The 27,034-nt window shown below is 32.6% G+C and overlaps 2 protein-coding genes across 3 annotated transcripts; both read left to right on the top strand.

Annotated features, from left to right (window-relative positions):
- Positions 1 to 7,996: 7,996 nt before the first annotated feature.
- Positions 7,997 to 12,155, top strand: LOC121229001 (uncharacterized). Of its 2 annotated transcripts, XM_041112073.1 has the most exons (4): positions 8,035 to 8,348; positions 9,647 to 9,727; positions 11,207 to 11,293; positions 11,373 to 12,155. In XM_041112073.1, the coding sequence occupies exons 1-4, from the start codon at positions 8,190 to 8,192 to the stop codon at positions 11,775 to 11,777; spliced, it is 732 nt and encodes a 243-aa protein (XP_040968007.1). In that variant the 5' UTR covers positions 8,035 to 8,189; the 3' UTR covers positions 11,778 to 12,155. The 2 variants fall into 2 exon arrangements, with proteins under 2 accessions (XP_040968008.1, XP_040968007.1); XM_041112074.1 differs by lacking the exon at positions 11,207 to 11,293 and having other exon boundaries at positions 7,997 to 8,348.
- A 2,057-nt stretch (positions 12,156 to 14,212) lies between these two features.
- On the top strand, positions 14,213 to 18,298 carry LOC121229000 (uncharacterized). The gene is made up of 3 exons (XM_041112072.1): positions 14,213 to 14,505; positions 15,126 to 15,770; positions 18,017 to 18,298. The coding sequence occupies exons 2-3, from the start codon at positions 15,214 to 15,216 to the stop codon at positions 18,084 to 18,086; spliced, it is 627 nt and encodes a 208-aa protein (XP_040968006.1). The 5' UTR covers positions 14,213 to 14,505; positions 15,126 to 15,213; the 3' UTR covers positions 18,087 to 18,298.
- Positions 18,299 to 27,034: the final 8,736 nt, after the last annotated feature.

Below are 27,034 nucleotides of genomic sequence, written 5' to 3'. Positions count from 1 at the left end.
AGGTCAACGGTTAAAATTAATGGTTAAAAGGCCTTTTTATGCATTTTATAAATTTTTAATGATTTTTAGAAAATTTTACAAATTTTTTATAATTTTTATAAATTTCTTTTCTAATTTTTAATAAAATTTAATTTTTTTCTATTAAAATTTAATTTTTCTATAACTTTTATTGATTTTTATTTTTTATAATTTTTTACCACATGTCATGTCGTGGTTATGACACGAGTGGTTTTAATTGAAAAATATAGGAGTAGTTGAATTTAACGGTCCATTGTTAAAGTTACTGGTGAAAGAGTTTTTTTTATGCATTTGACAGTTCAAATACCAAATTGAGTGAAGAAAAAAAATCAATGGCTTAATTGCTTTTTTTGGAAAAGTTTAAGGGCCTTTTTGATGCATTTTGAAAGTTTAAGTATCCAATTGAGTGAAAAAAAAAGAGCTTAATTGCTTTTTTTGAAAAAGTTTGAGGGCCTTTTTGATGTATTTTGAAAGTTTAAGTACTCAATTGAGTGTAAAAAAAGGGCTTTATTATTATTTTTTAAAAAGTTTGAAGGCCTTTTTTTTATGTATTTTGAAAGTTCAAATACCAAATTATGTGCAAAAAAAAAAGCAAGGGCTTAATTGCCTTTTTTGAAAAATTTAAAGGATTTTTACACCCTTAAGCTAACTATAAAATGCTTCTTCTCCCATTTCTAGCATGAGAAGTTATTGATGTCATTACATCAGGGTGGTAGAGTTGCTATGGCTTTTGCAAGACAAGTAAACGGAACCAAACTATCGAATTGATTCCAATCTAATTCCCTAACGGTATTAACATCTAAATGATTGGTACATGTGAATCTGATACCAAATTCTTATTAAATAATAGTCAATAAGAGGTTCAAAATCATAAAGTCATCTATCCCTCAAGAAATCAATATTGTTGCAAATACCAATGTAACACCCCTTAACTTCATATCGTTGCTGAAATAGGATTACGGAGTATTATCAGTCAATACGGTTCAAATACGAATAATACATAAATATTTATCAATCAAATCAGAAATTAGTCATATTCAAAATACTAAACCATCCAAACAAATCATTATTCAAACTAATTTCTATATTTATAGCACTATTACTTCAAAACTACGTATTTCATACTCATATGTTCTTAAACATAAACACGCCATTCATATTTTCAGGAAAATATATATAGTTTGTATCATTTTAAAACACCATTTACAAACATTTTCCAAAATAACAAAATTTGACATCCTAGGTACATGCCATTACCAAAATGAAATATACATCACCAAGTGTTGAGATCGGGATCGGCTTTGGATGCTGATTCAATGATTTATCTTTAACCTAACCTGCGCACGGAAACAAACCGTACGCTGAGTATATACTCAGTAGTATTTCTATAACCGGATACTTAATCAAGATATAGAACATATATATAAAACTATTCAAATACAATAAATATTCAACCATTTACTTCTCAATCAGTATTCTATTCTATTCCAAATTCAATATCAGTCAATATTTTTCGATAACAATTAAATGATCAATGTTATTTAGTAACAATCAGTCATACAGTAACAATCAGTTGTTCAGTGCATTTAATTACCCCTATTAACATGATTCGGACAATGACGAATATACGGATCCAACCAAACACACATGTACAACACTCAGTGCCTCAACGCCTTTGCCGAAGTAAAACAATAACAATATGACACCCAGTATCTCATCGGATTAAACTGAAGAAACAGTACGACACTTATAGTGCTTCATCGACTCAAGATCGAAATATCCTTGAACGCTTTCAATCTTATGGCATGCCAACTATATCCGACTTAGCCCGATACTGTTAGTAGGGTATTCAATTCACTTTCAATTTTTCAACCAATACACATTTCAGTTAATCACATATATTCTCAATTCAATAGAAATTTACTTTACTTTTTAATAACAAATATTCAAACTTCACAATAATCACATATTCGTATTAATTTCATCACATTCCCAATCAATATATTTTTCAAATATAACATACATCCAATATTCAGTTTTCACATCAATCACATATATCCATATAAATTCAATTCAATAACAATTACTAATACTTACCTTAATTACTTACAATAACATATAAACCAGAATATATCAATTAATAATTAAAATTCGAATTAAATACCAATTCAATTTAAATTCAATACCAATACTCAAATATCACATAAATCATAATTTCACAAACACTCAATTCAATATCAAATATACTACACTTACCTTAATTTTCTTATCATAAACATTTAAATTAAAATATAACAATTAATAATTAAATTCGGATTATAGAAACAAAAACCGTAAATTTTCTCGAGTTTACTCCTCGTCCACCTTTTCTTTTCCTTTCTTCGTAGATGCCTCGGGTGCAATGTTAGCTACGAAAAATTAAAATAATTTTCATAATTATCAATACAATACTAATTTACATTTAATATTTAAATTTCTTATTCAACTTCTATTCAATTTCTTTTTTAATTTCAATTTTAATCTTAACTAAATTCACTTACTTCTAACCATCAAGTGCTCATAATAAAACCCTAATTTAAAATTTCTTTCAATTTAATCCCTCAATCACAAAACTTATAGCTTCTTTTACAATTTAACCCTTAATCAATTCTAACTTGAAATTCATTCAATTAAACCTCTAATTTATCATTTTGTTCTACATGAACTATGTTAAAAATCCTAAGAACTTTTAAACCTCAACTTAATTTCAACAAAACTTTATTCTAAAGCTTCTAAAACATCAAAATCACAAAGAAAAGGACTTAATTGACTTACCTATTAAAGCTTTAAACCTTCAAACTCTAGTTTTTCCTTTTATTTTTTTTCTTTTTCTCCTTTCCCCTACTCTGTTTCGAAATGGTTCTGTTCTTTCCTTACTTTTTTTTTTCTCTTTTATTTCATTTCGTTATCTTTTATTTGTTTATTAATTAATTTAATATAATAATAATTAAAATAAATATCTATTTAATATCAAATACATATATTACAATTGTACACATACATATTATTACACATGTGTTTTATCATCACCCTACATTTGTCATAATTCAATTTATTTGATAATATTAATAATAATTATAACAATAATTTAATATAATAATTTAAATAAATATCTATTTAATAATTAAATATAAGTATTACAAATGTATGTATTTTTATTAATATACTTGTATCAAATCATCATTATATATTTGTCTTTATTTAATTTATTTCTTAATATAATATTTATAATATAATTAATTTAATAATATACTTTATAATCAATATATATTTATATAATTAAATCATATAAATATCTAAGATTTTTACAATTTTATGCGGCCTCAACTTATGCTAAATGGCATATTTGTTATTTTTGTCGTTTTTACATTTCTATTAATCTATAATTCAACTTTTACCCCTTATTGAATTTAGTCCTTTTTCCTAATTACCATTAATTAAGCTAAATTCACTTAATTAAAACCTAATTAAACACACCACTAAACTCATAAATATTTCTAATAATTATTTACGAACCCGTTTCGTTAAGACGGAGGCCCAATAATGTACTTTTCCGGTGCCCGTGAATTTTGGGTCATTACAACCAAAGTTCCATATAATACCCCTTCTAACATTCTTCCACACACCACAAACATCCTTCCAAAGTCGCAATCTGTTAGAACTTCGAAGAATCAAAGGCATAACCTCTCGACACTCGAGACTTATATTTGGATTGTAACACTTTCACCCAAAGGACATCCCTTTTAGACACAAGTGAGAATGCAACCTTCATAAGAAATATGTAACAGCCTATTTTCAGTGAAAGCAGAATAGTGGCTTCGGAATCACAAATTCGAGTCCAAAAGGAAAATTATTTTAATGTTATTTCATGGTCTGCATTATGATAGAAATATCGTATGAAAATTTCGTTAAGAAAATTTTACCGGTTATATGTCTAATTTGATAAAAAAACCAAATTGCATAAAGTGTAAAAGTTGAATTCTAGTAGCTAGGTCCTTATATGGAAAATAGACCAATTAGTGAGTTAGTAGATAAGTATGATTAGTCATCGTAGGAAAATTCAATAAAGAAAAGGATGAAATTGGAAAGTAAAAGATAAAAAGATGATAAATAATAAAATAAAATATCATTATTTTTATCATCTTTCCTAAAATTTAAGACATAGAAACCCTAGCTATGGTGTTGAGTCTTTAAGCAAGCTTATTTGGCTTAATTGGGTAAGTATTCTTGTCCCATTTTTAATAATTTTTATATTTTCGAGATCGTAATAACTTAATCTAGCTATCTCGGGGATTAATTTGCAAAGTTATCAAAGTACTAGGATTTTGCAATGGTTGAGTATGTATGAATTATGAAGTTTTATGGTTGAAAATGAAAGGTTGTTGATGGATAAACAACTTTTGTGAAGGGAATTTTGATGAAATTATGATTTAAGGACTAAATTGAAAAGATGTAAAATTCATGAATAAATTCTAAATATTATGAAATTAATGGGTTGCTATTGTTACATGTAAAAATCAGCTAGGCTTGGAATAAGGATTAAATTGCATGAATTTCATTTTCTGATCTTAGGGACGAAATGGTAATTAATCAAAAGTAGAGGGGCAAAATAATAATTTTGCCTAAGATGTGAATTCGATTGAATTGAATATGAATTGTATTAAATTGAGCTAAATTTACTGGTATAGATCCTGATAGACCAAATACGGAGTTAGATCGTGGAAAAGAAAAAGTGTTGGATTAGTAGATTTTGCGTACACGAACACTTGTCGAGGTAAGTTAACTAAATTATATAATTAGATGTTTGAATTGAATGTTATGTATGTGTATTGTGTAACTGACATATATGAAAATCAGTCACATATTTAACAATGTTCGACATATATTAAGTCTCGTTTGAATAAATAAAATTCAATAGATACAAGGTTTCTGAATTGGTTGTAGTCCTGCATGTGTTGCGGACATACCACAGCTCGAAAGAGAGTCTTGTTATTAGCTCTCATGAGCATCTCGATATTTGGCTCTCACGAGCTTCCCATTTTATGGTTGTTGTGAGCTTCCTGTTAATAGCTCTTCGGAGCATCCCGATTGGTTGTAATCCTGCATGTGTTGTGGACACACCATAGCTCTTATGAGCATCCCGATATATGGCTCCCTGGAGCTTCCCAATTAAAGGCTCTTTCATGAGCTCCCCGATAAATGGCTCTCTGGAGTTTCCCAATATTGGCTCTCTTGAACTTCCCGATTACAGCTCTTATGAGCTTCCAGATACATGGCTCAATGAGCTTCATGTTATATGGCTTGAAAGAGAGCTTATCATGTAAGTGCTCGTATGAGCATTCCCGAATATGAATTGACGGATTACAGATTTGTACACTTCGTGTGTACTACCGATGTATCCATTGATATTTTAAGTGATTCAACGGGCAAAGTTCTGACATGAGATAACATCAAATTGAAATGAATTATACCAGTATATATCCGAAATATATGAAATTGATGTATGAACACAAGATGTGGAAAGTCTATGAACATGGAAATTTGATATTTGATGAGCTCATACATGTTTCTTGAAATTGATGTGAAATACATGATTAACATGTTTGTTGATGATATGTGTATAGGCTATTGGCCAAATTGCTTAGGATGTAGTTTGTATACTTAACTTAAAAGTAAATAAATTGTAAGTTAATTTCCCGTTATATGAACTTACTAGGCTTTAAAGCTTACTCTATTTTATTTTCCTCTGTTCTATAGTAATTTGGAAGCTTGTTAGGTTGGAAGCTTGACGGAGATATCATCACACTATCCATTGGCCCATTTCGGTACATATAGAAAACTAATTTTGATTATAATGGCATGTATAGGGTAAATTGACCAATGTTGGCTTAATAGCATTTTGTTGTAAATAACTATTGGAATGACTTAAGTTGAACATATATATATGTGACTTATTCATGTTGTTGTTTTTGATATGGTTGAGTGATGAATAAATTATGGATATGTTGATAAATGGTTTGAGATAACATGGTTGGTAAAATACGCATATATGTTATATGGTCAATTAGGTAAGAATGAATACTTGGACATATGGGTGTATTGATATGTATTGAACTTGAGTTTGGCTTGAATTGTTGTGTTTAGGTTGATACCAAAATGGGGTGAGAAATAAGGCTTGAAAATAACCTATTTTGTCTACACGGGCAGAGACATGGGCGCGTGTCTCAGCCGTGTGTGACACATAGCCTAGCACATGGGCCTTTGGTTTGGCCGTGTGTCCTTTGTATCTTCAAAACTTCAAAATAGAATGCTAAGGTATTTTCACACGGCCTAGCACATGGCCGTGTGACCCCTGCACCTATTTAATGCAAGTCAGTATATTCACACAGCTTAGCACACAGGCGTGTGGCTTGGCTGTGTGACCCAAGTCAGTGAGCACCCTAATTTAGACACGGGCTGAGACACGGCCATGTGCCCTTATTTCAAATGCCCACACGGCTTGAGACATAGGCATGTGTCCCCTGTACCTTGGAAAAATTTTGAAATTTTGTGAAAAATTTTCTGAGTACCCAGTTTAGTCTCGACTTATTTCTAATGCAGATTTTGGGCCTCAAGGGCTCATATAAGGGACAATATGACTGAATATGATTGATTTCTGATATAAATGTTAAATGTTATGAAATATTTGTATTTGATCTGTAAATTTCGGTAATGCTCTGTAACCTTGTTCCGGCGATGGATATGGGTTAGAGGTGTTACAAAATGAGTCATTAATAAATTCCATCTTTCGATTGCTCAGTTCACTGCAATTAGTCACCCTTCAAACATCTCTCCATTTGAAAAGATGAATCTCATTTTATTTTATGAATTGTCCCCAAACGAAGTTATAAATAATTTCTCCATCTCGAAGCAACTGCCTTTAAGAATGCGCACAATTTGCATTGCATACATAGGGATTGAATTTAGAATCGCTTCAGCTAAAGTAACTCTATCGGTAAAAAAGAGAGTGCGAGCTTTTCACCTTGTAAGTTTTTGTTGCATCTATTGGAGAATCTATCGGTAGGTTGCATTAGTTACTTTTTTTATGGAGAAGAGGAACATCAAGATATCTCCCAAGTCTATAACACTAACTAAACTAAGGGCACTACTAATAGAAGTCTTCATGTTAGTTTGCATGTTCTTTGAGAAGAAAATACAAGTCTTTTATGATCTTATGCCCTGAGCTAAGAGAAAAATAACCAACAACACGTCTTCGCTCAATTTTATTGGTTTCCAATGCCCTCATCAATCTCCTTTTGGATCAATAGAGTGAGCCACTCCATATATTAGAAAAACACGTAAGAAGAGAGTAAGTTTCTAAATTTTCAAAAAAAAAAAGTTTCTAAACTTTCAAAAAAAAAAATTCAAGCTTCATAGTTACTCTAGAAAGATAATGTGTTTCAACGCACTCAAATTCATGTTCTCTTGTATTGACAACAATACTTATACCAATCAAGCTAAGACTCGATTATATTAAAAGTTTTTAAATTATTTATTCTTTTTGTTTTCAATTATTTCAAGTTAAATATTTTCAATATTTTCTATATAATAAATAAATTTAAATAATTATATATTAATTTTTAAATAAATATATAATACACTACTTAGTATTTTAAACATTTTAATTATTTATTATATTTTCAAATAAAAATTATTTTCTATTCTTATCATATTTCACTTTAACAATACTATTATAATTGAATCTAAACACATATCCTATTAACACATAATCAATCTCACTTTAATGGATCTAAATCTCCTAGAACCAAAACTTACGTATCTCACTCGTGCGGTATAGCTAAGCTAATGTATGAGGCGGCCTAAACGGGCTTTATATGAGTGGCCCAACCCGATCGCATTGTCGTGAAGTGTCTCTCAAGCCTACTGCTCCAACCATCATCTCATTAAAAACATGTATAAAAACGAAGCGAGCTTTCTCTCAAATCTTCTACCACAAACGACAAAGTAAAAAAAAAAAAAAAGGAAGAAAAAAAGTTTAAACAAAATGGAAAGGTGAAAAATTCTCTTTTAATCGATCGCCAAAAAGCAACCGAAAACCCCTGTCGATCGCAGTAGAGAGGGAATCGGGATAAATGGGGAAGAAAAGGAAGTCGATAGCGACGAGCCTCGATGAGGTTGATCGGACTATGTACGCCTCCTTTTGCAGCGCCGCTAACTCCTTGTCTCACCTTTATACTCAGGCTATGAATCAGCAAAAACTCTCCTTCCAAGCTGGCAAACGCCATGGCCTTGTATAATTCCCTCTCTTCATCTCCATATACATATACATATATACACATATTCCTTCATTTTTGGGTTATTTTGTTGCATGCAATCTTAGCCTTATGTACTTTTATATCTGGGTTTTGCGTTTTATCGCGACATCTTTGAGCGGCTCAAAGTTTATTACTTTGATCAATCAAGCCTGATTTTATTGTTAAATTTTATATTTTTAATGCGAATATGCTTAGGGGTTTAGTGGTTTGGAATAAATTTATTAGCTCATTGTTTGCTTGTGTTTCTGGATATATTGCATTTGTGTCTCTCTGTGCTTTACATAGTGCGCATTTTGTTTTGGCTGAAAAACCTAAATGATAATAATATATTTTTGTTTAAAGAACAAATGCAGTTGCCGATATGTTGTGCATTTAGCAAAGAGTGGAACTGATGGCTTGAGGATGCTTATAAGTCATGGTAAATTTGAGTTGAGCTCATCTTTGGTGGGAATTGATACATTTAACAAGGGTTTTCAAATTAACAAAAGAATTTCCCTTCTCCTCTTTCAGCTCATTACTCGCTAATTGCAATGATTCAGCTGGGAAAATGCTGGAGTGTCTGAATCAGATTAGGTTTTCTTCCTTGTTTAAGGATAAACTTAGTCTCTGCTGCCTCATAAAAGTGAAGCTAATGAAACCATTATATTTTGTCCTCAAGTATATTCCTTTTAGAGAGCTTGAACCTTGTTAGCCACCAGGTCATGTAACCGACTAATTAGAACCTGTTCCAGGGGTTTTGATTTTAAATTTTTAGTGTTAATAAATGCGATTGAAATTTAGGGGGTGTACCGGCAGCTTGACAGTAGCTTATATATCTTTGGTAATGTCAGCTCACTCATATGTGCTCAGAAGTACTTTAGAATCATAATTCAATTTTGGAAGTTTTTCTTCTAACAAGGACTTTGAATGTCTTTTAAATCTCTGGTAAAGTCAACACACTCATATGCGCTCAGACATGCTTTAGAATCATAATTCAATTTTGAATTTTATCTTCCAATGAGGACTTAGTATTTCTTATAAATTCTACTCTTCCCTTGTTAAGAGCAAGGGTCTATGCTTAGTTCACACAACATTGAGCGTAAATCTATTGAGTTATAAATTTTCAGCTGTTAAATTATTCGTTTTATTTGTCAACTTGCTCAATTAGTCATCTGTAAAGGGCTTCTAGTTGCGAGTTAGAAGTTCCGCTAATATGGTTATTTCATATTTTCAGGAAAAAAAATTATTAGTGGATTTGGAAGTTCTCTAATAGAATTATTTGAACTTGTTTTCAGGAAAAAATTTATCAGTGGATTTGGAGACAACAAGAGGGAGGATCAAGAGTAACAACAATGGATATCCTCAGTTACCTTCAGGTTTGTCCTTCTTTGAATGTTGTATCTCATGACAACTTCATCTAAGTCTTCCTCTTAAGATTGAATGGCATACCCCTTTGTCTTTGTTGTTAATATTTTTGACATTGAATGACGAAGTACTTCCTCTTTTTCTCTGTCAATTATGTTTTTTTACAGTATTTATCATGCAGAACTCTCTGGTCTGTTAAATCTTTATCTGTTTGTAATTCTATCTTAGACTCTTATCAGAAGATAAACAACATTTGAATCAACTCATGCATGCTTCTTATTTCTATCTAAATGATTTTGCAGCTAGTTTTGAGTTTTGACAAGTAGTAGACAAACTTGAAAGTTGGAAAAAAACGTTGTACTCTTTTGACATTGTTTAAATTGTTTGGAAGTGGTAAGATGCAATGTTGTTTTTTGTTTTATTTGAAGGAAATTTATAATAAAGGAACAAAGGAAGTTATCTAGACTTGTATAAGATCTTTTTGTTCCCTTTACTTGGAGGAGGCAATTTAATCTAGTTGCATGCAAGTTGGTCAATGCTGAAAGAATGCAAGTATTCCTTGTTGAAATAGAGTACTGACATGGGGAAGTAGTTTTACAAATCTTGTATCCAATTTTGCATGTTTTTATGACTAATGGTACTGGTACTAGTTTCAAATTTGTTGCATTGATCTCTGCAAATAAAACAAAAGAGCCTTGTTCCTTTGTAATAAGCTTTGGTTGATTTCCTGGGTCTTCACAATTTGGTGAAATCATTATTTTCTATGATTTTGGTTCTGAACACATCGATATGAAATCATTATAGTGCTTTATTTTGGTTATTCGTCCAACTCAATCATTGAACTCTTTGTTTGTACTTGCCCTAGGATATTGACTTAACCGTTATAGAATATAGAGGCGACCTTAGTCATAAAATATGCCACAACCAGCATGCTGGTTCAGTTTTTGTACTTTGGCCAAGGATGTTGGCTGGTTAGAGGTCTCTTTTTACACTAAAAAGAACACTTATAGATCAATGACTCATGAAGTAAGATAGCTGCCATTACAGTTGCGAACACAGAACATGGATGTGCAGGGGCAACCTCCTTTCAATCTGTTGCTGTTAATTCTCTCCCTCGCACATGCATCATCATATTACACTATAGTATTCTAAAATGTTGTAGGTCATCTATGTTGTTCAAGTGTCAAAATCAGGTGCTTGTACAAGGACACTGCTATAAACAGTAACTTCAATATATTTACTGCATATTAAACAACAAATCTGTCTTTGTTCAGTTCTCATATTTTGCATCAGAAAGGGTGAAAGACTTGCAAGAGTAGTTATTATGTTCTTCGGTAGTTAAGTTTACACACTAATCAACTAGATGCCAAATGTCCTTGAGTGACATCAGTATTCAGTACCTTGACGGTGAAACGTATTGTTTGCTCTTGGAAGCAAAAATGGTTAATTTTGTGATCTCGTTTTGGCCTAACGATTTTTGCAAATGCTAGTATATTTGTTTCGAAGATAGCAAGGGTTGGTTCTCCCTTCTGAAGTGTGGGGATCTTCTTGTGATTCTGTTGGCACGAGTTACCCTTGTGTGTTTTCTGATCCTTCCTTTTTGTGATAACCTTTATCATATTCTGAAAATCTGAATATTGTGTGATCCTGTTTTAGAATGAACTAGACTATGGTGAAGAGCCATCAATGTCACCTAGAGCACCAAGCCAACAGCAGCATTCCCAGCCTGCGATGCAGTTCATGAATACCGGTTTCATGGTCTCTACAGGCTCATCTGGCCAAACTGCTGGGCAGGGAACTCGCCCTGACCATTGTGATCAGCAGTCCAAAAATTTAGTGTTCTCAAATGCTTTATCAAGTCCTGTTCGTCGGAGTCTCCAGCATTACCACATAGCTCAAGAAGGCTACTGTCCTAATGGCGGCCTTCCTTCAGGAAACGGAGCCAGGAACAATGAACCTAGCTTTCTCCCAAACCAGACTAGGGATTCAAATCCTCTTAGCTCTAATGACTCCTCAATGGACATGCATGCCGATAGTCCATCTCATGAATCTACCTACTGAGAATGCAAGGTAACTCCCTTTTGAACCCCCAACGATTAACAAGATCAAGAAGGGCTTTTGGTGCATCACCATTTTGTTTGTCGCTGCTGTTACCCAAGTAAAGAAAGCATGACATAAAGATGGTTAAACATCACACAGAAATAAAAAGCACATTGGCACAGGTGACTGTTTGAAGGCGTTTGAAAAAGATAGTGTAGTGTGTTGTCTATGTGCTTGGTTTGTGTTTCAGTTCTATTTGCTTGGAGGGTTTAAATTTCATAGTAAAGCATTTTTTGTTCAATCAAAATTCAGCTACTTTTTTAAGGGGAAAAAATATTTCTTAGGGCTTGTTAAAATTCTCTCAAATTTTACTTTATAAGAATTCCTTGTGATTGCTTATTTGGTTTTGATCATTTTGTTTATGTAGAATCTCTGTTCAAGCTATGAAATCCTACAACAGCCTTATTATACTTTGATAACTGCTTCATACAAAACAATTTTGAACATGGTTTGCGCTGAAAAATATTTAAAATATCTTATAATATAAAGAAGAAAAAACTTGTATAAAGTACAATGGCCAAATAAATATTCTAAACTATTTTTTTAACATTTTTTAATAATTTAATTCTAAGACATTTCACACACAGTTTTCTGTTTTTGGGTTAAAAAACTTGTATTCAATCATTCAAAAGTATATTTGTAAAAGTCAGTCAAATAGCATAGCAGTAAGAATTTGATGATGCAATGATAAATGTGACAAATAGCCATAAAAAAAAGGTGGGTTGACAAAATAATAAATGAAACCAAACTATGCATAGTTCCTTTTATTGCTTGAGGCCATGTCTGCCTAGCACTAGCTCATTATTAAAACCATTATAACTAGGAATATGTGGCTATGGCTTTATTCCACCAACGTTAACCTTAATCTGCCTTCCTTTGACCTCCATCACTATTCTGAGATACCAATAAACAAAGGGTCACCATGGAAATTAAACTCCAAAATAATTTTGATTTTTTTTAAAATTAATAAAAGGTATGGATGGAATCTGATTAGGTATGGATGGTAACTGATTACATAATTATACCATTTTTTCTTAATATTTGAATTTGAAATCGATTAACTTATAAAATATGTAAATTTAATTATAATATGTGTCGATATGAGTATTTAATATTGAATCCCAATTGAACAGGAGTATCTACCCAACAATCAAGTTATTCGTAAAAAAAAAAAAAGTTTGCAATCCGAAATTAGTCATTTTAATTTTTTCAAATTGTATATGATTTCAGGAACTAACAAAGAATATTTAAATAATTCATAATTATATTTAAATAATTCATAATTCGCTGTTCTTAGAATGGAGTGCTTTAAATTTATTTGAAGCCTTGTTCAATTTTTTACAATAACAATAAGATTAACCATCTAATGTCACGGGCCGCAGTTCAAAGCCCGTGACCATCGCACCAAATGCATCCAATGGAGGTCTATTGCTCAGATGGGGATCTTTTGGCATAAGTTCGCTTCCGCTGTACGAGTTGGTGCCTTGGAGGAGTTCTTAAGGAATCCTCATTCGAGCAAAGGCTGACTTGGACGAGTTTGGACGAGCGAATCGCCTAAGGCCGCGCGGATCGCGAGACGAAACGTCTAGCCCCGTGACACTAAGACTTGGTTGATAAAAAATTAAATATTTTAATTACTGATTAAGACTCAACAGCAATGTTATTATAAACAAACAAAGTTAATCTTAACTTTTTTTTACCTCCTTATTTACAAAAAAAAAGTTATTTTAACTTTTCATTTAAATTTTTATCTTTTTTAACTCTTAAACTTATATTTTTTATCAAATCATCCAAAATGGATAAAAAAAATTAAAGTTTTTTAACTTTGTTAATGTGACATGGCGTACACATGAATTACCATATAGATGACATGTTAACATTTAATTACTTTTTTAAATTTTCAAAAAAATTATAAGAATTATTTTTAAAAATTAAAATTTATTAAAATTATTTAAAATCTATAAAATTTATAAAAAATAATATTTTTAAAATTTAAAAGAATTAGCTAAATGTTTACAATTATTAACGTGATACGTTACGTGTATGCCACATTAATAAAAATTAATAAATATCAATTTTTTTATTTATTTTAAGATGACTTGATAAAAAATATAAATTTAATTATTAAAAAAATAAAAAAAATAAATAAAAGACTAACATAATTTTTTTATAAAGCTAGAAGGTAAAAAAAAATCATAATACCTATTAATTATGAGTTTACCTTTCCAACACACAATTTCCCATCATATATTTCTTTCTTCTTTTTTTGATTTTTTCTCTTAAAAGATCCAAAAAAAATAAATAAGAAAAAAAGGGGACCCACCGCTAATCGCTATCTTCCGCCGTGGATGTCACTATCCTTATCATTCACTTAGAATTATTTATAAAAATTATTAATAAATATGATTGATTCAATAATTTAATATATATTATATTTATATTTAAATTATTTATATTTACAAGGATTACTTTAGCAACTAAACATAAACTCTTTCTTTTTATTTCCCCCTACTCTAATATTTCTTTTTTTTTCTTCGGCTTTTATTTTTATTTTCCTATTTTGCCCGGCCTTTTTTCAAAATCTCGTCGATTAATTCGTACGTTCGCCTCGATTGAACATTCCGGCGCCGCCAATTTTGATTTTCTTGAGTTTCTTCGACACACTTCAGATCCGTTTAATCGCCATCAGGTAAATTTTAAAGCTCCTTTTTTGATCTGATTTCTTGTTTGTTTCCCGAGAAAGTGAAAGGAAAGCAAATCATTTCATTTTTTTTCCTTTTAATTTTAGATGTTCACTGTCAACTTCTATGTGTTCCATTTTTAATGGTTTCACTTCAATCAAACAGAAAGCACTGCTTTAAGCTGGCCCTTGTTACATCAAAACTAGACAGATCTTAAATCACTCTTAAATTTTTTTATTTTCTATTTGCCATGGATGTTCTTAAGAGTTTCTCTATATTTATTGAGTGTTGCTGTGAGCTGGTCCAGTGTATAAAATACTAACTCTGTTGATTTTTTTTCTTTAGAGCTTAAAAATAATAAAATTAATGCATTGAAGTTTAAATAATTATTTAATAAATTCATGGATATGAATTATGTGTGGTAGTAAATTTTTTAAAGAGGATTGACATTGTTGATAATTTCAATAGTTATTATGTCTGCAATAACTTTTGGTTGCTTCGGATTGCACTTCCTTAGTTACTACATATGAAATTTTAAGTGCTTTGCCTTTAATTGATTGTTAAATTTGATTGTTTGGGAAATTTTCATATCTTTCACTGACTGTGAGATATGGATGGATGGAGTTAGGGCTAGTTTGCTTCAATTTGTTGTAACTTGAGGGTTGTTGAAAAGAAAAACAAAGGTGTTATCTGGGTGCCCCAGATGAGAAGAACTCATGTTATTGACAGTAGAAGGAGGAGGGTTCTTCAGTTCTTCAGTGTCTGGGTATAGCAAGGGCTTGGCCCTTCTTCTCTTGGGTCAGAAACACGAGGACAAGCCCATGAGAGTTTCGCCGTGGAATCATTACCAGTTGGTGGACCAAGAATCTGAACCTGACCTGAATCAACTGGCTTCCATCAAGAACCGGCTCTCCCGCGGGTGCACCTCTTTTGTCTGCTTTGGTCGCACTTCCGCTGGACTTGATGCCGCATCAGCTTTGAAAGTTGGCCCCGTTCAACAGCAGGATGTCTTGCCAGAACTTCATGTTTTGGATAAAACTAATGATCATGCAAATCAACTTGATGATGGAAATAGTAATGTAAGAGAGACTGCCCTTAAAAGTAGTTTGAAGAAGCGACCAATCAGTACTCTCATTCCTGTTGAGGATGTTAATGATCATGAGGCATCAGGGGAAAAGGATGGTGATATCCCTAGTCATCCAGAACGAAGAAAGGTACAGTGGACAGATGCTCATGGTAGTGAGCTAGCCGAAATCAGGGAATTTGAGCCCAGGTACGATAAATTCTGCTCTTAATTAAAGTTCTAGGGCAATGCAGTAACATTTTTTTAAAGTTTATATGCCATCATGATACGTTTTCTGTCTTAGCTTATGTGCATGTTGAACTTACACTTCTTATTGTTCTATAGCTAGTTATTAAGGGAGTTTTGAATATTGAATAGCATCCCCCATGATTCTATGGACACTCATGCCCCATGGGTCGTAAAATAGTGTGATCATTCATATATCAAAATTTTCTTGCTTGAGAAAATATTAAAACTTTCTCTGAATTCTGCTGACACCCATTGCAATTTGTGTAATACTATAAATCAAAACAGCTTTGTGCAATCTTATTTTGATACATAGTTTTCTAAGAATGGTAACAATAGAAAATTTGAGTTTGGGGTATTTACTTCTTGAACAGTAAAATAACATGTTGGAAACTTGAAATTGGATCTGAATGATGTTACAACATGCCCCATACATATGAATTGGACTTCTCTGTTGATGCTAAATTTTGTCAAACTTTGGGTTGGTTTCTTGGTTGTAAATGTATAGGAAGCCTTGCTACTGGTTGCTTAGTTACGATGCATGAGTGCATAGTTCCTGGTTCATGATTTACATAGATCTGATTTTAGAGCATTGGTTCTCAAAATCTGAAACCTGAGGCACGTATATGTGTTCTTTTGAGGTTATGTAAGAAGCCGACATGTTTTTAGGCTTTCAAAATGTGATTAACATGCCCTACTCCTGTTTAAGTTATCATTTGAATAAATTGAGTGGAATGCATCATTATTTCCTAGTTGGTGGTAATTTGTGTTATTACGATGAGTAATGACAGTTAACCTACAAAATCATATAGATGAAAGTAAATTTTCTTGGGACTAAAATATTTTAAAGCTTAAGAAGAAAATTATTAGAAATGCTAAAGTTGTGGGCATACTTCTGAGTTTTTACACAAGATCACTGAGATTATTCTATGAGGGAATGTATCACTTGGGTAGCTAATATGTCAACTTCATTTATAGAAAAGATATTGGATTGATCATGGATCACTGAGATCACTGTGATTATTCTATGAGGAAAAATAATCTTTTTATTATTATTATTATTATTATTAAGGAGAAAGTACTCTTGAATGTATCACTTGGGTAGCTAATATGTTAACTTCATTTATAGAAAAGATATTAGATTTATCATGGATCTTGAAAAGTCAACTCAAAATTTGAAAGTTTTAGAACTTTTTTTCAATAAATTTTTATGTGATGTTCAAATTTTTAAGTGTACTTTGGATTTAAGAATTATGTAATTTTCATATCAATTTTAATTGGTCATCAAATTTTGACACATCGAAAGCAACTAAACAGGAAGACAGCTGATTATCTTATTTTAAATCCATGCAAAGGGGTGTTTGGTTGGTAGAGATTGAACATTAATTACATTTGGAGTTAATGGTTTTTCTATGTGTGAACGCCTTTAAGTTGTTGAAGGTGTTGTGATACATCAATGTTGGATCATTGCTTGCTTGTCATTGATTAGAGTGTTCGGTTGGTATATCAATGGTGCATTATGTTTTTGAGGACTGGTCCATACTGAAAATGATAGGGGACCAAACAATTGTGTTATAAAACATACCTGTGGTTTTGTAGGAGCTTTCCCTCCTGGATTACACTTTTATTTAGAATTCCAAGGTATGCACTAGTAAAATATACATGCATACTTAATACATATATATCCCCTTAGGTTTTAGTTGAGCTGTTGAATGTGGTTTTGTTATGAGATGCATGTCAGCATGCATTTTTGGAATGGTAATATTGTCTTCTTATATAGCACTAGGCAGATAATCACTTAGCAGTCTTCATCCTCTGTTTTTTTTCCCAAGTATTTTGTCAAAAGACTCGCAAGAAATGTGTGCATTGTATGCCGTTGGCATGCTATTTTAATAAGTAACCTACCAGTTTTCTTTTCAGTTCCTTATTCCAAAACTGTTAAATATGTTATCCATAGTGCACATTCATTTGGTTTGCAGTAATTCCATAACCAGGTATCGCTTCTTACTTCTTAGATGGTGAAGATCCTAGATTTCTTGTTTATTTTTATTTAACTGTTCAAATATCCTCCTTGTTAGTTCTTCTTTTCATGTTTTTGCATGCCAATCCCTCGCTCTTTCAGTCTTTATTCACTTTTTTTCTTTTTTGAGTTTATCATAAGATTACCTTGAACTATGGTGATGAAATTGTACGTTTCTGTCTAATGTCAGTGAAACAGGTGGATCGGACGATGAATTCGATAATGGAAGTGAAAGAAGTTGTTCGTGTACAATTATGTAGTTTGGGTCATATCTTGAGTTGAATGATGCATATGTCAGGTAAAAGAGGTTAATCTTGGAAATGTTCAATTGAATTTTGGGCAAAGAAGAAGCAAAATGTTTTTTTTTTTTTTAATTGTAGAAAAGGAGCTGTCTTTCTGGGCCACCTTAGTTGGATTGATATTTTTGTGTCTATATTTAAATATTTAATAATTTGATGTTTCATTTTTATCATCTTTCCCAGGCTTTCAATTTGTTTCTCTTTTTTATTATTATTGCTATTACTTTTACTTGTTAACTTGACGCTATTCTGATGTTTTAAGGTGTAACTGGTTGGTTATCTAATTAAAATTTCCGTCTGAGTCATCACCTTTGTTTTTTTTAATGTGTAATTGAATAAAATAATTTAGATATAATATTGTACCTATAAAGTTCTTCAAGAATTCTTAATTTGCCTTATGAGGTCTTAGCTTACTAGTAAAGAGGTGGTTTCAGGAATTTTCGAGGTTCCACGTGTATTATTGTCATTGTGTAGGGTTGTGTGGATATATTTTCCAAGTCTATTCCAGTTCTTTGAATAGTTTAGTTACTTGGTCATACATATATGAGTAGTTAAGTGGATATGTTTAAAAAAAAATTCAGCATCCTCTAATAATTTTTTGAGTAAATTTAGTTTTTAATATTTAATATTTTTATTAATTTGGTCTTTATTTTTTAACCTAATTTGAGCATTGATTTTTTCAAAAGAACTAAATCAGTTTTTTAATAGAAATATCAATTAAAATATTAAATTTATGCGGGATGGCAAATGTGTGGCAATCTTTATGTATTATTTTGACATGGCAATACTTGTTTTATGTACAGGTTGTTAAGCTCAAATTTTTAATATTTTACTCAAATTTTTCATTAGAAAAACAATGATTTGGTTTTTTTAAAAGGTTGAAGATTAAATTTAACTAAAAAAGATAAATTAAATTAACAAATATATAAATGATAATGATTAAATTTATTATTATTATTATTTTATACATTGCGTATAGAATAAAAAAAATAACACTTTACAAATTAATTTAAAATGTTGCAATGTTATTTTTATTTTTCAGTTATGTCAAATATTTTTATCCGTTTGGAGGTTTTCGTTTGCAAAGTTTCTTTTATTATATTAACCATATAACAACCTTTCTTCTTTCATTATATTAACCGAAGTTTTTTTTATCATTTATATATATATATACACATAATCGATGAATTTATTAATTCCTTTTATGATCAATATTTTAACAATTATATTTCATGTTTTGTTTATATAAATAATGTATATTCAGTTTAAAGTAAAACAAAAAAAAAAGTATATATTGTATGTAAAGGAAAATTTCAATTATTAAACAATATTTTAAATTAATGCGCTAAAAAAACTGAAATTCATTCAAAGTTTTATCAATATAATTATATTAATATTAATCTAAACGAAGGGTGTTTTACCCAAATATTTCATTTAAATAATATAATTACGAAAATGAATCGTTTTTTGTGTTATTTACCGGATTAGGCCGTTTACCACGAAAACTAGTCCATGTAAGCGTGATTTCGGAGTACGTGTCAGCAAAACGCTCCCCCAGGGGAGCGTTTTGCCTTTTTTTAGGGTTAAGGTTTTATTATTTAATTGATTTAGGGTTAGGGTTTTTATGATTTAAGGTTAGGGTTAGGGTTTTGTAAGGGTTTAGTGTTTTAGGATTTAGGGTTTTAGGAAAATAATTAATTGAATTGGGGTATAAATTAACAATTAATTTTAAATACTAAATATTAAATTAGAGTTTAGGGTATTAGGGTTAATTGATTAAATTATGGACTGATTTAGAGTTTAGGGTTAATTGATTAAATTTAAGGTTAATTGATACATACAAGAAAAAAAATTCTCAAAGATAATATGATTGCAGCATATATACATACTGGCGTTATGCTAAGTTTAGGGTTTCGAGAAAAAAATAATTAAATTAGAATTTAGGGTTTTAAGGTTAATTCATTACATTAACTATTAATTTTAAATACTAAATACTAAATTAGAGTGTATTAGGGTTAATTCATTAAATTAGGGATTAGGTTTTAGTTTTTTAAAATAAATTTGTGTTTAGGGTATTAGAAAAAACATATAAGCAATATAATTTTTTTTCATAGGTTTTAAGGTTTAGGGTTTCTGCAAGAATAATTCTGAGCAGACATTTCTGAACAAATAGTGCTGAAAACGCTTCAAACAGGATGCACTGTCAACAAAATTTCTGGAAAAAGCTCCTACGTGGACGCTCTTTTGCTACAGTAGTTCGTAGAAAAATAATCCTGAGTAGACATTTCTAAACAAATAGTGTCGAAAACGCTTCAAGCAGGATACACTGTCAACAAAATTTCTGGAAAAAGCTCCCACGTGGACGCTCTTTTGCTACAGTAGTTTATAGAAAAATGAGGCTATAAATTAGCCAAATTTTATTCTCAGGTTGCATAACTTACAACAAAAAAATTAGAGAGGTTAAGAAGAAAAGAATTTGAAGATGAATGAACGTATTAGTGCTGTTATTTACTATGATGGTGAGGTCTGTAACATCGAAAACGGTGTTGTTTTTTTATCGGAGAACACAACAAGGCTGATTTTTAACCAGAACTTAGATTTGATAGAACTTCGTAAAAGAATTAGGCCCAAAATCTTCGGAACGACGTCAATGAAAGTTTTGTCTATTAAGTATCGATTTTGTGTTTCAATTGATCATGTGACATATGACTCATTCGACATCAAAGGCGCTCGTAGCTTGGAGGCAATGGTGCAGACTCATCTCGCTGGTGGATCACCCTATCTTGAGTTATATGTACAATTTTCATCACCAAATGATGCATTTGCAGCTTCAACATTTATTGCTGGTCGAGAGGGGTACATGACCCCTACCCGACACTCCGTTAGTGGGTGGCAAAACACGGAAGTGCCCATGTTTAATAGCAGTATGAAATACTCAACCCTTGCACGGCACTCCGTTAGTGGATGAGACATGCACCTTAGTGGGTCGATGTTTAATGCTGGAAATATGTACCGAGGAATGACATCAACTTCTAGTAATTGGCAATCCACATCTAATTGGAGACATTGTGAAACGTCCATAAAGAGGGATGATGTACTCCCTACGACGTCCACCGGCGATGGGACCTTTTAAGTTACACATGATGATGGGTCAGATAATGAGTCTAATGTGGATCCACCTCGAGAGGCCAGCCCCAATGGTGCAGAAGTTGTATTATTTTCTGAACCAGAGCTTGTTCCGACCATACCTGAAGATGTTGAAGGGGGTTCAGATGATGAAGAAGAAGATCCACGATTCAAGGCGTACTCGCTTCCAGCCCATATGCATAATATTGATCTATCTGAAGATGATCGTTGGAGTTTCTAGATCTACCACACAGAAGGCGTGACCGTACAAGTTCTTCATTGGATTCAGGCGAATTAGAAGTTGGTAAGGAGTTTTCCAATAAAGATAGTTTTCTTGGTGCATTAAAACAACATAGCATCATGAACGGGGTTAACTACAATGTGATTAAATCCAAATCCAATAAGTTTGAGGCCAAGTGTGTAGTGTAAGACAATAATTGTTTATAGAAAATCATGGCCTCGTTGAGGAAAATAACAAGCTTGTGGGAGATAAAAAAGTACAAAGGTCCACATTCATGTGTTGCCGGTACAGTTTCACTAACCGTTTAGATTTTTTTAATGGTACTGTTATTACATACTGTTGCATTTTTAACGTATTTCGTTGACAGGTGTTTCGGAAGATCATCCCAAGATGAATTCAGATATGTTAGCTACCTTAATACTACCGACGGTGATGGCTGATCCTAGAACTTCAGTGCCGATCTTAATTGCCAATATTCGTAGCCAGTTTAGGCACACACCCTCTTACCGCAAGGCTTGGATAGCTAAGTAGAAGGCGTTGGAAAAGATTCATGGTGGGTGGGACGCTTCATATAATGAAGTGTGGCAGTGGTGTCAAGTGTTGGAGAGATATGTCCCAAGTTACGTAATAGATCTTGAAACTGAACCTGCGTACTACAACGACCGATTGCTCAATGGATGCCAAGTATTTAATCATCTGTTCTGGACTTTTAAGCAATGCCAAAACTTATTTTTATATTGCAAGCCATTGGTACAAATTGACGGTATATTTATGTACGGTAGATATACCCATCGGCTATTGCTAGCTGTGACAGAGGATAGCAGTGGGAGAATCTTTCCACTTGTGTTTGCAATAACACCGAGGGAGTCAGCTGATGACTGAGAGTTCTTTCTTTATAGGTTAAGGATACATGTCTGCCTCCAACCTAATATCTGCGTCCTATCGGATCGAGGCACCGGAATACTAGCCGCAATTGAGCGGCAGGGAAGCCTATGGCATCGCATACACCATCGGTATTGCCTAAGGCACGTTGCGTCCAACTACTACGTGCAATTTCGATTTATAAGTGAAAAACGACAAGTGACTAACATGGGTATTTAATATCTATTAATGTAATTTCGTTTGTAATATTGAATTTATTTTAAACAGAAAAGTGGTATGTAATTTTCGCTATCAACTTATATTGGCAGGGTATGAGATAAGTAAGGACCGTTTTCATGAGATGTTGGCAGTTTTGCGTTCAGTTAACGAAGAAGGCGCAGACTACCTTGTAACATACCTTTCGAACAGTGGACACAAGCATACGATGGCGGCCTACGATATGGTCATATGACCTCAAACCTGGCTGAATGCATAAATTATGTTCTAAAAAAAACAGGTCATTTACCGATAACATCAGTTTTTTGAGAGACATATTTTCGTTTAACGACACTATTTCAGAAGCGAGCAGCGAGTTATAAAGGCCAAATGCAAGGAGGCCGTGTATGATGCTTAAAGGTATTGCAATAAATTAACAAGACAAAGGCGCGGACGAACACCATGCACACAGTCTGTCATGACCGAGACAACTTATGGTTTCATGTGACAGAGTTTGACATACCGCACGAAGGTATTATTGGCGGGCAATATCTTGTACACTTGAGAAATAGGACTTGCGACTGTAGGAGGTTTGAGAAATAGGACGCACTTTGTTATCTATGCGCTCGTGTAATTACAGCTTGTCAGAATCTCCGTCTAGATCCCATGAGGTACATCGATGAAGTGTACAAACTAGAAACCATGTACAATGTGTGGAGACACGTATTCCCACCTGTACCAGATGAACATAACTGGCCGCCTGTATCGCTTGCTCTGTTTAAGCTGCTACCGGATAGAGAATTACGTCGCAAACCAAAGGGTCGACCTTGCTCGACTAGAATACGTAACAATATGGATATCCGAGAAATAACCAATAATCAGAAGTTGTACGAATGGTGTAGGAACCCAGGCCATACAAGTAGATAATGTCCAAATCGAAATAGTAGATAGTTGTCGTAAAAAACTATATTGTATTATTATTTATATTTTATTAAATGAAACTATGTTGTATTACAATTGTCTTATTAAAAAAACATTTATTTTTATTAAATGAAACAATATAAAAAAGTTTGTACAAATATATTAAAAAAATCAATGTCTATAGCGGTTGGAATTAGTGCCACATGGGGGTCGTCGACGGGTCCATGCTGGATTCTTCCTTCGATCAGGTTCCGGCGAGGGTTGTGCTTCCTCCGGCAGGGGATCTAGTTGTGGCTGTTGGGAAGATGACCCACCTTGATAGAATAATGATTACGGCGGTGTTTGAATCCCGTAAGGTGATGGAGATTGATAGAAAGAAGAGCTCCCCAATTATGCCTCGTGCGATCCCTCATACAACGACGGCCTATAGATCAGAGGTTGACTCGGAGTAATCGGGAACGGAGATGATCCGGGCCATGGATTCCAACCTGTCACAGGACTAGGAAAAGGAAACATATAAGGGTTAGGATACATATAAGGGCTAGGATACGCACCTGACATAATCTGAAAAGGCTGTGATGTGGGTGTCGTCCGCTGAACTATTGGGCCTGATGATTGTGTGGGTGCTGTTGATGGGCCTGCGTCGTCGTCCCTTCTTCTTGGATTTAAAGGGCCCCGTCGTTCCCTTTGGGCACGAATTTGTCGTCGCCTCTCCTCTTCCGATAATAAATATGGCTTGTCATGGATCCTAAACCATGGCATGTATTCCGCTACGCACCCTAACTCTGGAACGATGATCGGTTCCCGACTAAGTATATAATCATACCGATTTTCCCACATTTCGATATAGTGTGACCAGAATCTAGGCCAATCTGTATGCAGTTGCCGTAAATCGACTTTGTGCTCGTCATCAAACACCTCAAGTGCCACGAGAATCGATTGTCGGAATCTAAATTGCCGCAATACTCTATCTGACTGAAGTATCTCCACGATAGCATAGTTCACCAATGGGACCTTCACATGCCAAACGTTTGAATTTTGAAAGAATTCATCTGGAATTACTGCCCGAATTACTGGATCCTCATATGGTGTCTATTGAAACTATATGAACATGATAAAAATATTACTTATATACATAATACTAAACACTAAATACGAAATGACTATTTTATTATGTATATATATTTTATTTAATTCTTACTTTTGCTTCTGATCGTTGGTCTAATAGAAGTCGTATATCTTCGAGAGAGGTAGGTATTCTGATATAACTCGCCGAATGGTTCCACCTAATTAAATAAATTTTTAGCATAAAATTATATTCTAAATCTACGTAATAATTGTAAAATCTAATGTAAAACTTACCTCGTTATGAGTGGAAATGTATATGGGTGGTCAACTCGAGGACGTAAAAATAGAAAGCGAAACCGTGCCTATGATTACAGTAGTGATAGGCAACCTCCTATTTTGGCTTTGTTAGGTCGCGTCGCCCCGCACATTTCCTTGTACAATGTTGCCAACACAGCAGACCCCTAACTCAATTCACCGGCTGCTCTAAAATCTACGAGTTTCAGCAGCCATCTCAGATGTACGAGGTTTCTTGACAAGTCCGGCATCAAATAACCTCCAATCATCTCAAGAATATATGCCCGAGCATATCGTATTCTTTCGAGTTCAGTCGCATCATTATCCGGCTCCGGAAATGTGTCTCGTAACCATCCCATCTCGATCTGACCTCTATTAATTTTATCCGGTATAGCACCCAAAAGCTCGTAGCATATGGCTTCCCAATCAGTAGATGATGCGGACCCGGTGACTGCGTACCCATCCATTGGCAATCCCAATTGCAAATGCACGTCTTCCAGAGTGATAGTACACTCTCCGCATGGAAGATGAAAAGTGTGTGTCTCGGGTCTCTACCTCTCTATCAATGCACTGATTAGTTTCGGGTCCAACTTGCACCCCCGGCCTATCGTGGCCACGTGCCGAAATCCCACTTCTCGGAAGTAATTCTCGATCAACGGCGATGGAGGACCAAACATATTACGGATGTAGCATTGCAACACCCAATCTACGGACTATTATAAAAATTTATAAAACAAAAATTAATTAAAATTGCATAAATTAATTAATGCAAACATCATAAATGAAAAAAAATCAAACAGTATTGAAATTGTAATTATAATTGCATAAATGAATAAAATATCAAATAGTATTACAAATTTAATTAAATTTGCATAAATTAAAATAATATCGAATAGTATTGAAAATTTAAAATTATCACTTATCATTGTCATTTGATCAACGGAGATGTGCTTATTATCAAGACGGATTAATTCTCCAGCCATTGCTAACACGATTGGATTTTTTTAATTTAAAAAAATTAAATTCAAAAAAAATTAAACAAAGAATTTTGATAGAATTTTGAGAAAATTTCAATGAAATTTGATAGATTTTTTAAGGGAATATTGAAAGAATGTTGAGAATTATGAGAGAATTGTGTGAAAAATAATTAAAGGGAAAGGAATTTTGAGAGAATTATAGAAATTTGAGAGATTTATGTGAAAAAATAATTTGGGGGGGTTTATAGATTTTTTTTGTACCGTTGGAAGCCAACGGTCAAAAATTTGACCGTTACACGGGCAAAACACTCCTCTGGGGGAGCGCTTTGTCCACATCAACAAAGCGCGCCCTCAAGAACGCATTTTTTGCTAATGTGGACAAAGCGCTCCCCCAGAGGAGCGTTTTGTTGACACGTACTCTGAAATCGCGCTTACGTGGACGCGTTTTCGTGAGAAACAGTCTAATTCGATAAATAACGTAAAAAAGGGCTCATTTTTATAATTATATTATTTAAATAACATATTTAGGTAAAATGCCCCTAAACGAATCTATTAAAAATATACCATTTGTCACGGTTTGCGAAAAAAAGAGAGTTAAAATCGTTAGATATTTTAGGTAGAATTCTTGCAAGTGTTATAATTACTTTCTTCCATTTTTTTTCCTGGCAATACTTTTTGTTCTAATTTTATTCATTTTTTATAAAAAATATTTTAAGTTATTTATTATAAAAATTTTATTTGGTTAATTTATTTTTAAGATATTTATTTAATATAATAATAGATTTATATAATTGTATAATTAGTTAATAAATTAAAAATTTTAATTAATATACGTAATAATATGTATTTTTTTAGAGTTAATATGTATTGTTTTTAAATATTATTAAGAGATATATAAATAATATACCTATATACACTTTTATTAAATACATCTCCTAGTCCTACTACTAAATTTAATTTTACTATTACATTATCATTGAAATAAATAATTTAATCGATATTGCCGTTTTAATCTAGTGGTGCATCCAAATTTCTCTAAATTCTTTAAAGCTCCCACAAATCCTAAGGAAAAAAAAATGTTTGAAGAGCTGTCACAAGTCTAAGTAGAAAGAATTGACAGTCTTTAAATAAATTAAATTCTCCGAAGCTCCCTCAATTCAACAAATTAATTGGAGGGGAAAAATTTGAAATCAAAGTCCAATGAT

This window comes from Gossypium hirsutum, chromosome A05 (assembly GCF_007990345.1).
Source record: "Gossypium hirsutum isolate 1008001.06 chromosome A05, Gossypium_hirsutum_v2.1, whole genome shotgun sequence".
In the NCBI taxonomy this organism is placed as follows: domain Eukaryota; kingdom Viridiplantae; phylum Streptophyta; class Magnoliopsida; order Malvales; family Malvaceae; genus Gossypium; species Gossypium hirsutum.
The sequence above is the reverse complement of the archived record's forward strand: the minus strand, read 5'-3'. Positions and strand labels throughout refer to the sequence as shown.

Bases quoted from the DNA above. Each gene is read 5' to 3' on its own strand.
- LOC121229001 (XM_041112073.1), top strand. From the start codon at position 8,190: ATGGGGAAGAAAAGGAAGTCGATAGCGACGAGCCTCGATGAGGTTGAT. The intron at 9,728-11,206 runs GTTTGTCCTTCT...TGCAAATGCTAG, and splicing joins ATATCCTCAGTTACCTTCAG to TATATTTGTTTCGAAGATAG. The intron at 11,294-11,372 runs GTGTGTTTTCTG...ATCCTGTTTTAG, and splicing joins TGTTGGCACGAGTTACCCTT to AATGAACTAGACTATGGTGA.
- LOC121229000 (XM_041112072.1), top strand. From the start codon at position 15,214: ATGTTATTGACAGTAGAAGGAGGAGGGTTCTTCAGTTCTTCAGTGTCT. The intron at 15,771-18,016 runs GTACGATAAATT...GTCTAATGTCAG, and splicing joins ATCAGGGAATTTGAGCCCAG to TGAAACAGGTGGATCGGACG.